At 40.2% G+C, this 16,429-nt stretch overlaps 1 protein-coding gene across 1 annotated transcript in view; it reads right to left on the bottom strand.

Annotated features, from left to right (window-relative positions):
- Positions 1 to 16,429, bottom strand: part of LOC122790550 (extracellular calcium-sensing receptor-like) — a 308,167-nt gene that overhangs the window by 220,121 nt on the left and 71,617 nt on the right. The window contains exon 3 of the mRNA XM_044058098.1: positions 8,009 to 8,230. Within this exon, the coding sequence (XP_043914033.1) occupies positions 8,009 to 8,230 (222 nt within the window). The remainder of the gene's footprint in view (positions 1 to 8,008; positions 8,231 to 16,429) is intronic.

Raw genomic sequence — 16,429 nt, 5'->3', positions numbered from 1 at the left:
CAAGGACCTCCCTATCATTGTAAGGTTTCATCATGTTAACATGGTACAGTTTGTGCCCCTGCCTCCTGCCTAGCAGTTCTACCATGTAATTAACATCATTGACATTTCTTACCACCTTGTAGGGTCCCTCCCAAGATGCCTGCAGCTGGTGGTGTCTGACAGGAATGAGAACCATTACCTATTGCCCTATAGCATACGCTCTAGCTCAAGCATTCCTGTCATACCAGACCTTTTTCTACTGTTGGTCTTCTGCCAAGTTCTCCTGGGCCAAGCCCATGAGTTCCCTGAGCCTTGTCCTGATGTTTAGGACATATGCACAACAGACTCCTGGTGAGATTCACACTCACCTTCCTACTCATCATGAACTATGTCTAGAGGCCCGCTCACCCTATGCCCATACAACAACTCAAAGGGTGAAAAACCTGTGGATTCCTGGGGAAATTCTCCATTACCAAACAGATGGGGCAAGTATTTGTCCCAATCCCTCTTAAACTGGTCTATAAATGCCTGTAGCATGGACTTGAGTGTAGAGTCTAACCTCTCAACAAGACCATTAGTCTGGGGATGGTACAGGGTGATCTTTAGGTGCTTCCCTCCATAGTACTTCCACAGACAAGCCAGCAGGTCGGACATGAAATTGGCACCTCTCTCAGTCAGTATTTCTTTTGGGAAACCTACCCAGCTGAAAATCACTAACAAAGCATTTGCCACCTTTCTGCCTCAGTGATAAACAGATCCACTGCCTCAGGGTATCTTGTAGCATAATCTAATACCACTAGGATATACCTTTTCCCTATATAACTTGGGGTACTTAGAGGCCCCACAATAGCCATAGCTACCCTCTGAAATGGCTACTCAATCATAGGCAAAGGCATCAAAGAAACTTTCACCTTGTCTCCTGCATTGCCTACCTTTTGGCATTGCTCACAGGTCCTGCAGTACCCTGTTACATCTCCGGAAATCCCAGGCCAATAAAGGTTCTGCATAATATGTCTCTTTCTATGTTTATGCTAATATTACCTGCAAAGGGAATATCATGGGCTATGGCTAGAAGTGACAGATGGTAGCCACTAAACACTATCAACTGCTGTATTCTGTCACTTTCTAGCCCTCCCCAGGGGTCCACTCTCTATAGAGTAACCCTTTGTCTCAGTATACAGATTCCCCCTTCCATTGAAAATCAGGTGTCTCACTAGCTACCTCTCTCAGGCCTTGTAATGTAGAGTCTGAGAGCTGAGTCTGTCTTAACTCTCTCTTTGTAACCCTTCCCAGCTCTCCTTCTACAGGAAGTCTGGTATCCTCTGACAGTGGTGCCTCACTGTCAGCCTGGATACTGCTACTCACCTCTACCTTTGCAGTCACTCTGTCCAAGGGAACATTCATACCCACAAGCAGCTGTGACTTACCTTCAGTTTCACTGCTACAGGGTAGCTCCCTCCCTGAAGTAACCACCTCACCAGTCCTGGCTGCAAGTGTGTGATCTGTCTGCATCTCTTTAGGCTACCAGGCCCACATGCTTGTCTCCAAGTCTGACTGTGTGTAACTGCATGAACACATGGTACCGTATTATCAAAATCATTCCCTATTAGGATATCTGCAGGGATATCTGCAAAAACACCTACGTGCTAGCTTCCGTTTCCTCCCTCCCAGTCAAGGTGAACTCTAGGCAGAGGTATTTGGAATGGGGTCCCTCCTAAAGCTCTGACTGGAGTAGACTGCCCAGGCAAGTAGTGATCCTCTGTAACCATTTCTGGCTTCACAATGGCTATGTCAGAGGCTATGTCTTTCTTAGCAATGGTCACTTTGTCATTCACGAAGATCAGCTATAACCTCTTATGGTAGTTTGGTACCCTTGTTGTCTCAAGACAACCGATTGTTGGCATTTTGTCATTCCCACTTACTGGCTGGCTCTCTCATGTTTTATTCTCCACCTTCTCTGTGGACATCTATATGCCACATGGCCCTACTGGTTGCATTCAAAACATTTAACCCTAGGTCCTGGATGTGTACCTGGACTAGTGGCTTCCCCTGCTACTGGTAGATTCTTTTGTGGCAGTCTGGGCTGCCCAACATGGGTTCCCATAGACCTATGAGCAGCACTGAGTGCCACTTTCCTGTGCAGGGATGCCCTGCTTGCTAGGTATAGGTCTCCCTTCTTCCCCAACTCATCTACAGTAGAGCATTGTCTATCAGCTAACCAGATCCTTGTGTCTTCAAGCAAAGTGCTAAGGACTTGTTCCCTCAACAAATATCTGCCAGCCCTTCAAAAGTGGTGACCTGACATCCACTCACCCACCTATGAAAATAAGTGCTTAGTTCAGCAACATACTCACACACACTTTCATCTGCCTTGCGTCTATGCTCATGATTCTTTTTCCGATAAACTTCAGGTGTTAGCTTAAAAAACTCTAGCAAACAATTCTTTACAACATTATAGTTTAAAACGACACAGGCAGTTTGGAAAGAGCATTTACAGCTTTACCATGGAGTAAGGGGGTTGGGAACCATATCCAGAGCCTTTGGTCAACATCATACTGTTTACATACCCTCTCAAACATACGAATAAAACTATCAACATTATCCCCCTCTGTAAACTGTGGAAGAAATTCACTGACCTTTGTTGCTTCTGGGGTTCGGTTACTCCCTTCCTCATTACCTCCAAGACTCTGGTGAAGAGTCAGCATCTCCTTTTCATGTTGCCTGTGCCTCCCCTTCTCAACTTCTATTTCCAAACCCCTGGCCTCCAACTCATGTCTCTTTAGCTGCAGACAGATTTTTAAGTCCTCTGTAGAAAGGTTGAGCTTTCCTTTCTCTGAGTGTTGTACATCTCCACGACCAGTCTGATCATCCTCCTGGTTGCTATTTTCTGATGCAGCTGTGACCAAAACTGCAATCATGTCTGATTTAGTCAGGTTTACATGCACCAGTCCTTTAGCCTGGCACGTCTTAACCAAATGGCTCCTTGTCAGTTTGCCATACTCCTCTGCTGACATGCTTGCCTGCTCTCCCTGATTAACTAAACTAACAAAAGAAATAAAACAATTGTGATCTGAACTCTTAATGTTCACTGCATGGCTGATTTACAAAAACACCTTCAGTGACCACTGTACACAAGCTACAGGAATTCAATATCCACACCACTACAAGCCAATTAATATGTGATATGGCTAACTCGCCCTATCAACCAATTAATATCTGATGTGAATATCCTACCACTACCAAACAATTAATATGTGAAGACCATGCACTGGCCCAGTAATCAAGGAGCCTCAATCCTCACCACTAACAACAGTAAGGGATGTGCACATTGGGAGGATAGCAAGTACACACACAGTAAAGTACAATTTCCCTTAAGAGCACACAGAGATCACAGTCAATCTGGGACTGGTTTCTCCCTTTCTCTCTAGATCCCCAATAAGACTCCCCACTGGCACAGCTATAGGTTTCAAATCTCAGCCAAGTGGTCAAGCCAAAACCTACAGCACCCTCTCTGTCCAACAAGTGCTTTGTGTCCCTGCCCAATTAGCTGACACACACACTTTGAGATTTGATTTGCTAACACACAGACACTCCTTGTGAAGGTTGGCACAGGTTTTCTAGCTATGCCCCCTTCTGCCCAGAATATATGGCAGTACCAACTGCCACCAACCACACTTGCCAACTACTATAAGGCCCTTCCCAAAGGGTGATCGATTCTATTGTATAAAATTACTGTTATCCAGTTGGTAAGTGTGACTGAACTAAGGCTATTAGAGTGGCCTATACAGTATCACCAAATACATGCAAGTATTCTAAGAGCTTAAATATCGCTACACACAAACCAGCCACAATTAAGAGGTTTAAATATACTTAATAATAAATAATAAAAACAGAAGACAGTACTTGTTAACTCAACACATTAGAGTTAAGAAATCACAGGAACTACTTTAAAATAACATAGTAGGTGGTCTCACAAATACAGAAAACATCTAGGCTAATCTTATTGTATTTCTGTCTGTCTCTAAGAAACTAAGTTCTAAATAACTTACTTATAAAGCAAAGCAAAGTGCTGGTGCGATGTTGTCAGATTCAGAACAAAATACAAAATGCACCTCTTTCTCAATGAGATAGTTCTTAATTTGATAATACACAGTACTGCTGGGTTGGTTAGATAACATCACAATTTGACACTTGCATCTAGTTCCCAGGCTAAACAGATACCAACAGAGTTTAACATGCCTGTCAAAAATATTTCTTTCTCAGATGTACAGCTGCTAACAAGTCACAGAATACAGAAACACCTTACATGTGAAACCTAGTCATTATCTCTGTCTTAAGACAATAGAAACTCCAGCTGTAGACAGTCTGCCTCTTAACTAAGATAAACTGACTTTATAACACATCATAAAATTCTTTATCAACTTATTTTCTTAGAGTTTTGCAAGTTAACTCTGTATATTCCACGCTAATATGAAAACATACATTTGCATTGGCACCTAGCCCATATACACATTTCTGCTCTTTTCAGCAGGGTACACTGTGGTTATATTTTTTGAAGCTCAGCACAGAACACAGTTTTCTTATATTTGTAACACAAGCCTGTGGGTTATATTAATATTTACAATGAAATAGAATTATTTACAAAATTCGATCTAGCTGGGCTGGCAGCCTTCACAGAGGAAATGCAATAAATAAAAATAATCAAAATGCATCATGATTCGCTGGCCAATCTAAAATATTTATGTGGAAAATCAGGGTATTCTAAATGGCATCTTCCTATATTATAATGCAAAGATTGCATTCGGGGCATAACAAAGACAATTATGTTAAGAAATGTGCAAGACGCGGGAGACACATCATGTCTGGGTTGATTGGCTGAAGAATAGTCAGGAAGATGCTTAAAAATTAAATAGTGAAAGTTTGCTTATCTTTCTAGTTTTGGATCCAGAACATAATACATTTTCAGAGGAGGACACTGCTTAATTTAAGAGGTGAGGAACATGTTCATGGGAATTAATTTCTTGTACCTAATACGATTTCAGTATTGCAGGTAAATGAATTGAGTGAAAACGAAGAAGCAGTAAATGATGGCAGATAAACTTAAAAGGAATAGATGGCTCAAGGAAAGGACCAACCACAACACATAAAAATACTCACCCATAATGTCAATAGTTGAATAACTCCTACTTATACATGGAAAATATTATAGTGGATGAAGAAATGTAAATGTGATATTTCCTTAGTTCAGGATGTTATGCATGTAGAAGTACAATAACTAGCACATATTAATGTTTTTTGGAAGTAAAGAAATCTGATCATTTCCACCACAAACCCATGTTCATGTTAACTTTATTGACCCATTCAGGACTGTGATAACTGATGTATTCATTAAAGAGAACAGATGGAGGATCATTATTGTTTATGCTTCTACATCTCCATCAGAGAGAAAACAATTATTGGATAGGTTACATGATTTTGTTTTCATAATTTGGGGTGGTGATTTTAATTCATATTTTACAGATATAAATTCAGCAGAGGGAGAGTGGTCAGACAAGTTTAACCTTATCTTGCAACAGCCTGTATCTGGCACACTCCAAAGTCAAGAACACACTATACAAAATGCACATTGAATTAATAATGTATGGTTACACCATTCCCTGGACACAAACATTGTCAAGTAAATTATGGCTAAACATTGGAGCTGTCTGATCAATAACAAATCATTATTTAGTAAATTGGGTGATGGCCCAATGTTTATATGTAAATCTCTCAGTAATATTTAGGGAGTTTTAGAAAAAAAATGAGTAATTTAAAAGTGCCGGTAAAAGAATGGCTATATGTATAGCATGCAAGCAATATAGGGTTTATACATGGGCCTTGTTTGCATGATTACCCTATGGTGACTCTTTGCCCCAAGTGTTATGATTGTACCATCACAAGGGTAGTTTATGTTGTCATAAGTACCTAATAATGACTTTTATGTGGGCAAAATAGAAAAAAGTCTTCAGCGATGTATATATCAACATGTATACAGCAACAATGGTAAGGATGTAAAGAATTCTCTACCTTAGTACTCCAGTCTGATTTTTAAAAAAGTGTGCTGATTATTGTTAAAAAAGGTGCAAGAAATGTAAGAGCTGGCAACTGGAATATGTACAGAATGACACTAGCAAGCAAGAGTAAATTCTGGAATGATACTAGATTTGAATGGTAACTCCTCTATTTCCTCAGAGTTAAAACAAAAACAGCTGACAGGCTATGATTTGGGTGTGTATTTTTTATGTGTTTCGGACTAGTGAGAATTAATGTCAGGCTGTATAAAATGGGGTGGGTGAAATGACTATGTTACTTTAATGAAATTCTAAGTACATTGAGAATAAATTTGCTGAATAAAACTTAAAAAAAACATTAGAAGGAAAGTTAAAAAAAACAAATCAGATGAATAACTTTATGCTCATCTACAGCTATGAGGCAGAAACCAATACGAACTTGACCCTTACAGGCAGTGGATCTTATAATGAGATCAACTATAACCAAACTATGTACTCCTTTTTCAGAGTAGCTCTCTTGTCCTGTATCCCTTTATTGGAGGGACTTAGTCATTACAACCCTGAGTACCAAATATATCAAAACTAAAAATGCATTACCCATAGAATAAGGGGAATACTTGTGGTTCTGACTGAAATCTGCGGATTTCTCCTGTTTCTGAGATACTGCTACCTCAGAGTTACTTCTTCCATATCCATGAGATTTTATAGTGGAGGTTGTTATTCTTAACACTAAATAATACTTCCAACATTCACATCTCTCCACATAGTCTAGCCATGATGATAATTCTACAAATATATCCCATAACTGGTAGGAGAATCCGGGTCTACTTTAGATGAATGAAATGCCACTTACCTGAAACCTATTTCACTGAGACAAGAAGACCGACAGCACCACAACACTGACATCCCAGAATACTGACTATTCACTCCAGGTAAGTAACCTCTCAGCCATCCTGTTGAACATTGCCCCATGGTAGTGAGATCTTGGAGGTGGTATATTTAGTTAGGGGTGTGCGAGGTGTGAAGCCTCTCACATGGGTGGGTTTGGTTTTCTTCCATTTATGTGTTTGTTTCAGGTGGCCAAGACATTACTTACCTGGAATGAATAGTTGGTGTTCCAGGACATCAATGTTTTGGTGCTGTCAGTCTTCTCATCTTGGTGAAATGGGTTTCGGGAAAATGGCATTTCATTGCTTTAAAGTAGACCTGAGAATCCACATATACAGATAGATGGACAGGTACAGATTTGCTAATATAGATATAGATATAGCTATAGCTCTATGTATGTATGTATATATATATATATATATATATATATATATATATATATATATACACACACACACACACACACACACACACACACACACACACACACACACACACACACACACACACACACACACACACTTGTGTTTGCAAGTGCATTTGTAAGACAAAATGTCTTACTATTTAAATATTTGGAGTTAGTACTTGAAATTAGCAATATACAAAATATTAAACTTGTGAAATTTCTTACAGCACGTTACATGACAATTGCTTAGTACTAAATATTTATTAAAGTGATCAGCATGTGGTAGTCTGAGACAGGCAAATACATATTTTCAATATATTAATAAAATATTGTCATTGCTTAATTAAAAACTTTGCATCACATGTACCAGTTTGGTCATCTCAGTGGCATGTCTGTTTAGCTAATGGGTTCTTATTAATGTTACCTGTATAGCTGTCTGCAACCATCTCATCAGATGAACAGCTCTGATTTATTTGATTCTGCTATAGGTTTTATTAGCCTAGTAATATCTAATACAAATCAATGCCTGTTTTCGGGAGGTACCTGTGATAGCTGATATCATTATGACTTGCTCATAGTTGTGGAATATGCAGATGCATGTGTTAGGAGCACACCTACGACATACATGTCATGGGAGTTACTCGAATCTACTATCATATATAAGAAAGTGATGAGAGCTTATTACCTGGGTGTGACCTCCGTTCCATTTGATCTGATGTTCATCGATAACCAAGTCAGGGCTGGCGCTGGTGTTATATCGTCCAACTTCAACATACCTTGATAACCCGCTGTCACTAACTTGCCAGTTCAGAATATCATAAACAGCTGGAGGGTCACCATTCATGTCAAAGAATATTTCATCTCCAGTTTTGTCTCTGAAGTGTACTTTCTTCATGTATGTCAACAGCTAAGGAAAAAGAAGCAAAGAATGAAAAAAAAATTCTGCATAAGTGGATTGATATTTTATTATACACTCCCGCTTATTAATTTCCATACAAAATCAGTAAATTGTTTGGTTTAAATTCCAGTGGGAGTAGAAGAATTAAGCCACTATAGGGTTTCAGATTGCTTGTAAAACATTGAATCATGCTGTCCAACTATTGGTCTTTGGGCTCATTTGAAATGCTTTTGTATTTCTATGGATCTCTGCAGCCCTGTGCTTATTTGCTCAGAGCTTCTCAATGCCAAATAACCACACTACACACTGAGACTCTTTTATACTAGATTTGACTAAACTGTGACCAAGAAACATGTAGGATAAGTGATTTGAATTTCTTGTTGAGTTACTGAAATAGCCCTGTACTTATATTTAGCATTTATTGTGATCTGAGTCAGATTTGCTTTGGTTTAAACTTTAATGTGACCAGAATAAGAACTAAGTCATTTCTAAGCCTCAGATTATATACATAGAGCCTTGAATTGTGCTGTCTTTCTACAGGACAGTGGACTCATTTGAAATATTTTTTGTATTTCTGTGCTACTATAAGTTTGCTGCATTTGTGTAGCACTGCTCATTGTGCAGCCATGTTTAACTGCACTTTATGGATGCAAGTACATGGTCAAAAAGAGCTTAGGTAAGGCAGTGGCTCAAGGGCTCCCTGCATCCAAGCTTCTGCATGTCTCAGTACTCTCAGCATCCCTGCTCCCAAGGGTAAATACCCAGCAGCCATTCCAGTGTACCTTCACTTGCCACTCTCTTCCCCAATTACCATAAAATACTGTTCAAACTTGTCAGTGTACATACTATTTTCTACTTTACTTCTACAATGTTTATAAATATTTGGATTTAATTTAAAACATCATGAATGGATGGATGGATTTCAAATGTTATAACATGAATACTGATAGCTGTTTGCTAAACAAAACAACACAGTCTCATGATTAAAACACACTTAGTATAAGCAACACCTCCAGGCTAGTTGCCCAACACAATGCATCTGAAATTCTCCAGGTGAAACTAACACTAGGTAAGACTGCAATGCAAATTGTAGCTAGCTACACATCCCCCACCATGCCCCAAGATTCTCACTACAACTTTCTAAACATACTGGAAAATATTAAGATACAAACAAACACCCTAATACTGAGTGATTTCAACTACCCTGCCATTAACTGGGAAAACTACTCGGGTATCAACACCTTTTCCCAACATTTCATGGAATTCATAAATTCCAATGCCCTGGATCAACTAATCCATTGTCCCACCAGGGGCTCCAATATCCTAGACCTGGTCATTACCAACATGGGAGATAGATGCTCCACGCCAGTGGTCACCCCCTCATTGGTCAGGTCTGACCATAAGCAAATCACCCTTGACATCCACATCCCACCCCCACCCCCAGTAAGGAAACCTCCGTAAAGAAATTCTCCAAAGTCAACTTCATGCTACTGAAGTCAGAAGTGACAAACTTCATGACACCCATGCAGACGGGATCTGAAAGTTTGACTGCTGAATCCTACACTAAGGCACTGTACGAGCACATCCACTCATGCATGAATCATGCCATCCCAAATAGAACCAAGATGCTCTCCTCCAAAAAAAAGGAAGCCAATCTGGTAATCCCCTGCTATGAACAAACTATACAACAGAAGGAAGAAACTGTTGCAGAAAAGAGGAAAGTCCCAGGATGCAAAAAACTCCCTCACCAGCCTCAGTAAGAAGCTGAGATCCCTCATAAAAATCCTCAAAAGCTAGTTGCGAAAATAAAATTGCCAAAGATTCCAAAGACAACCACAAGGCATTCTATAGTTATGAAATGGCAATGCTTAGATCTGCTCTGAGCTACAACAAAAAGGAATTAAATATACTGATCCCAAGGATATTGCCAATATCTTGGCAGATCGATTTAGTGCCAACTTCACCCCCCTCTCAATCCCTAAAGGGCCCATTTCAATACCAAAAGACTGCCAATTGCCAAATTCCAGTAATCACGGCCACACAGGTAGAAACCACACTCTCCAAAGCTAATAATACAGCATCCATGGGACCAGATGACATCCCGAGCTGTGTACTACATGAACTACAAAATGAACTGGCACCTAACCTAAGTGTCAAGTTTAATCATAGCCTCACCTCAGGCTTCGTGCCCACTGAGTGGTGCACAGCTACAGTTATCCCACTCCACAAGGGGGGATCCACCTTGGATCTCGGGAACTACCATCCCATCAGTCTGAGGAGCCTGATCTGCAAGGGCATGGAGTGCATTATCATGGAACTTATAAACAAAGACATTGGCAACCTTCAAACACTGCACCCCACCCAGTTTGGGTTCTTCGTGAAGAGCCGATCTTGTCTCCTGAACCTGATTGACTTCTTCGAATCAGTCTCCAGAGCTGTGGACAAGGGTAAGGCAGTCCACACAGCCTATCTGGACCTTGCCAAGGCCTTTGTCACCATTCTCCACTCTGGAATCATAGATAAACTTAGTAAGCTGGGCATTAATCCCTATGTCACTCGATGGGTTGCCAACTGGCTTACTGACAGAACCCAGACTGTAAAAGTAGTCAACTCCAAATCCAGCTCCAGATAAGTGACAATTGGAGTACCTCAGGGTTCAGTCCTGGGACCACTCTTGTTTGGCATCTACTTCTCTGAAGTACAGGCCAACACTAAGGGACTTTGGCTAACAAAGTTTGCAGATGACTGCAAACTGGGAGCCATTATTGAATCCCCAAATGATGTGGACACTCTACAAAAGGGCCTTACAGAAACAGATGCCTGGTGCCAGAGCCATGGGCTCAAGCTTAATGCCAAGAAATGTATAGTTATCCCCTTTGGAAAAAAACACGTACCCATGAATTACCACATAGGTGGCAGTACACTAAACATTGAAAGTATGATGAGAGACTTAGGGACACAGGTGAACAGTGGTCTCACCTTCGATAACCACTTTGCCACAACAGTCAGGAAATCCTTTATGTGGCACACCTCATCACTAAGGGCTTTTCATCTAGAAAAAAGGAGGTCATTATCCCATTGTACTCATCCCTCATTAGACCCATTATAGAGTATAACGCACCATTTGGTATGTACCTCACAAGACATCTGCAACAGCTGGAAAGGCTGCAGAAATACCTCACTAAAAGGATCACAGGCCTAAAGCAGATGCCTCATGTTGACCGTCTAAAAAACTCCAGCTATACTCTGTGGCATATCATCTACTCAGAGGCGATCTCTGCTTAACACACAAGGCCATGTCAAACCCTGAGCTGTTGGACATGCTACACTTAACGAAATCCCAATCCCTCAGAGACACACACTCCAGGGATCTAAACCTTGTCATCACAATAAACAAAACATGCTGGAGGGGTAGGTTCCTGACCCGGAGACTCCCCATACTCTGGAATAGACTGCCTATACATGTCAAGCAGAGCGCCTCCTTGGCCCTTTTCAGGAGGAACCTTGATGATTGGATGGGAGATAGGAAATTTACCCCCGGGATCATGTCAGTCACCCTGCTAGACAGGGGTCCAGGGAAGTAAATACTGTGGGAAGAAATATCCAGGAAATTCTTATGGCTAGGCTTGTATAGGCCCTAGAGCTGATAGCCTAGTACCAACCTATAAACCTATGAATCTATGAACTTCCCTGCCCTTTAAACTCACATTCAGTGAAACTGGATTGAAAACCACATTCACAGAAAATGTATCTGGCCAGATGGGCTCTTTTCAGACCATGGACCCTCTGCACATATTTTTAGGAACAAACATAAATTCATGTTTTGATTGACCTTCCTGACTGTATTAAATTATATTCTTTGTTTAATACAGAACTAACTGTTTGTGTTTTAAATTTGTAGTTTTTAACATTTTTCCAGTAAGCAGTGACACAAAATGTATGAACCAATAATGACAGGGCTGATTATTTGAATATTTGAACCATACAAGGACAGTCAAACTGCTGTCGTTATAATTCACCATTATTAGTCAATATGCACAATCTCTGCAGGAGTAAAAGTCATCTGAATAATTCAACATTAAAGAAGTCCGTAACTAATGAAGTGGTTGCTGCTTGCAAACAACATGAAATGTCAGTGCTTCATCTACAAATTCAGTGACACCTGCTCTTGAAGAATAAATTGCTTATATTACATTAAAAATGGTGTGCTAGTGATATGCAACAGGGAATGATTGGCAAGCCAACAACATGCTCATAGTTACTAGGCATCTCATCCAAAGGAGAAAACCTGCACCCCCCACTGCTTATGCTGCATAGTAGTGCTAGTAATCAATCTACTTGGTGTGGGAAGAGAACCAACAGCCTCCTGCACCAAATGCAAGTATGCGACCTGTTGCACCATTGACACCAAACAAATCCAAATATCAAACTCTATGACTGACATTGACAGACTGTAATCCTCAGTGATTTACAAAAAAAAATAATAATAATTCACTTAAAGGAGACCTGGCAGTTGGTGTGGAGGTTTAATGTACTTGTTTGCCAGTAATCAATGCTCAAGGTTTGACCCCAAACAAACTCACTTAACAAGACAGCCCCCCCCCCTATTTGGGGTATAATACAAACTGCTTCTGCTCTACTCCTGCACACTTGCTACTCAATTTGTTGGAAAAAATGAATGGAGCAACTCCACATATTTCAGTCTCCATTTGTTGGCTGCTCCGAAGTCCAAAAATGAAATCTCCCACAGTTTGCATTAGGACATTGTCCTAAAACTGAGGTTTCTGTGGAAGTCTCCCAATAGGTGCTAAAGCCTCACTGTGTTTACAAAAGTCTTCAGGTTTGTTTTATTTACAAATGATTTTATTTTGTATCAGCTCCCCCCACCAGCCAAGACAAGCCCTAGGCAGCTGCCTAAGTTCTCTAGTGCTGGATCTGGTCCTGCTTGGAACCATCTATATAACCTAATCCAGAAAGTCTTACTGTACTTAGAAGAAGTTATGTGAAGAGCACTGTGCTTGTGGGAAGTGGCTTGTTCCTCTTGTATTGTTCATTTTAGACTGATAGCACTCCAGATAAACAACTCTTAATCTCATAGGCACTACTTCCCTTCCAACCTGTGGTTGTATGCAACTGGAACCATACAGATGTACTTTCCAGCTGTCACTGTTGCTAGCTTGGTAGCTGAAGTGGGCACCCTGAGACACTGTAGAAATTGTCTCACATTTATTAATACTGTAGCAATTGTCTCACATTTATTAATAACCACCTTCTATTAAACAATCTGTCACAGTGTGTGAGAGATGTAGTTATGTAATATTACTGGAGACAAAGCTGTCACACAAAGCTGCTAATAATAACAAGCAGGTTGTCAGTATCACACACCACACTAAACAAATTTCAAATATCGCAGACCAAGCACAAAGCTTTCCATATATTGAGGCTCTTAAAAGTAACTTACCTAAACCACAGAGGCCTCCTAAATGTAACTCAAGATGCAATTACCCTCAGCAGCCTTACAAACACACATCATAAGTAGTCCCCACCATGAAACATATACCTAGGAGTCACACAGACACATCCAAAAGCCCATTAGACAAACCATCACACATACCAATATCTTAATCATAGGTGATGCCATAATGAGACACAGCAATACACAGCCTACCAGGCTATACAAAGTGAGGGTCACTGTCAGTTACAGGTCAGGTACTAGGATGTATTACATCACAGAAGCACTCACATTCTTGCACCACAAGTACACATAAGACACAATAATTATACATCTAGATGTAAATGATTTGAACCATGTTAAGCCATATCATCTTGGGCAAAATGAGAAGGGACATAATGGAGTTCTCAGAATATGTGTCTGAGGTAGGTATGAACCTAGTCTTCAATGATAGTCTGCCATCACCGAGAGTGATGCCACAACATGAACAAAAGATAAATGACTTCAACAATTGGCTTGATTTCTGGTATCATTCTAAGGGGGTACAATATATATCAACCTGGGAAGAGACGGTAGACAGTCCAAACTGCTTTGTCAGGGATAGCCTTCACCTCCTTCCCAAGGTTTTGAAAATTTGCTAAATCATTTCCCATCCCACTCCCCATAGTGTTTTTTTTTTAGGCAAGGTAATTTTTCTACAGCTTACAACATAACTAAACAGGATAAGGAAAACATTAAGACATTGTTTCTCAGTGCTAAGAGCATTAACAAAAAATTCCACACCCAACACACACTACTTTCCCTGGAAAACATAGATATATTTGTCATTGCAGAGACCTGGTTCAAAACAGTGGCAGGCTTAAATTCCTGTCACTTGTAAAGGCCCACAACATTAGAAGTAGACAAGATGCAAGTGTCTCTACATTCTTAAAAAAATATAAACTCCAGACTCTTCAGTCAAGACAATGACTTGGAATTCATTAATGTCCAACTTAGCATAAACAGAATCCCTAACTTGTAAATATCCACCACATTAGAAGTAGGCATTAAATCTGGATATCTCTCTATATTCTGAAAAAAAATCTAACATCCAGAATCGTTAGACAAGATTACCTGGAACTCCTTCATGTTCAACTTATGAAAAACAAAACCCCTAACTTGTTGAGTTCCACCACACCACACCACATTAGACATAGGCATTAAAGTTGGTGTTGTCTATATTCTTAACAAAAATCTAACCTCAAGACTCTTTAGGCAAGATAATGGCTTAGAACTCCTACAGCTCCAGCTTACCATAAACAAAGCCCCTTATCACATCACAGCTAACTACAGGACCCCTCTATGTCCACCCCTGTCCATACTGCTACCTAACTGTTATGGAGTTCGTGTGCATAAAACCAAACACCATTATACTAGGAGACTTCAATTATCACACCTTCAGCATGCTTGCCCAGCAATTGCTGGATGTCATAAATACAAACTTCTCAGCCCAGTTAGACTGCACCCCACCCAGGGGAGATAATTTGCTGGACTCTGTCCTTACTAATATGGGGCAGCTCTGTTCCCCTCCTATTGTAACCACCTCTCTAGTCAAATCTGACCATACATCAGTCACATATTCACCTTAAGACCAAAGCCAGAAGCATTATCCGATACCTCAGAATTCAGAGACTTTGTGAAGGCTAGCCTACTAAAACAGAGTCATCTGTCCATCCATCCATCCATAACTCTCCTTTTTTCCATTTTTATGCATGGAGTTTGGGTGTCACATCAACACTGGCAATCATCTAAAGGCCATATTCATACAGTGAGGTGACTTGCTCTACCTTGGTTGTTTTTCTGTACCACACATGCGCACATCTTCATAACTATAGCCAATTGTAGAGCATCAATTAAACTCAAAAAACCCTTCCACCTCAATGAATTGCATAGATGTATCTTTTCCCTCAGAAATAAATGCAATGTCATATTAAAAAATAAAATCCTGTTGTAAAAACCCTAATATAAACAGATTTTATAATAATAATAATAATAATAATAATAATAATAATAATAAATCATGTCCTGCAAAAATGAATCTAACTCTCAAGAAGCTAAAACTATACATGGAACTCTGAATCCAGTTGTAACTAGCCAAAGCCAAATCTGAAATGCAAACAGCAACCCAGGTGAAAGATAACTTCTTCCACTATGGTAATAATCTCAGAAACAATGGCCAGCACTGTGTAGAGCTAAGAGTAAATGAGATCACATACTCAGACCCAGAGGATAAAGTCAGTCTATGTGCAGACTGATTCAGCTCCAACTTGGCCCCTCTCTCCCCCCTCCAATATTTTCAGATCAAATACCTAAATCTACCTCAAATCACCCAAGAATAAATTTTCAACGTACTGTATAAGGCAAAGAACACTGTACCTATGGAGCTGGATAACATACCAGGCTACCTACTGGGTAGTTTGAAACATGAATCGTCAGTCCCTCTACAGAGGCTATTCAACAGTAGCATCAGAACTGGCTTTGTGCTAGATGAATGGATGGAAGCAGCAGTCCTTTCCTTGCACTACAATGAGGCTTCAATGTACCTGAGTAATTACAGACCCGTAAGCTTGGCCATCCTCATCTGTAATGCTATGGAAAGGATTATTATGAAACTAATAAATAGGGATATAGGTTACATACAGACTTGACTGAACCTAGTTCATACTCAGTCGGTGAGGTCCTACCTACTTAACCAGAATGGCTTCTTTAAAAAAATC

The sequence above is a fragment of the Protopterus annectens genome, chromosome 16.part0 (genome assembly GCF_019279795.1).
Source record: "Protopterus annectens isolate FY-2018-M chromosome 16.part0, PAN1.0, whole genome shotgun sequence".
Classification (NCBI taxonomy): Eukaryota; Metazoa; Chordata; order Ceratodontiformes; family Protopteridae; genus Protopterus; species Protopterus annectens.
The sequence above is the reverse complement of the archived record's forward strand: the minus strand, read 5'-3'. Positions and strand labels throughout refer to the sequence as shown.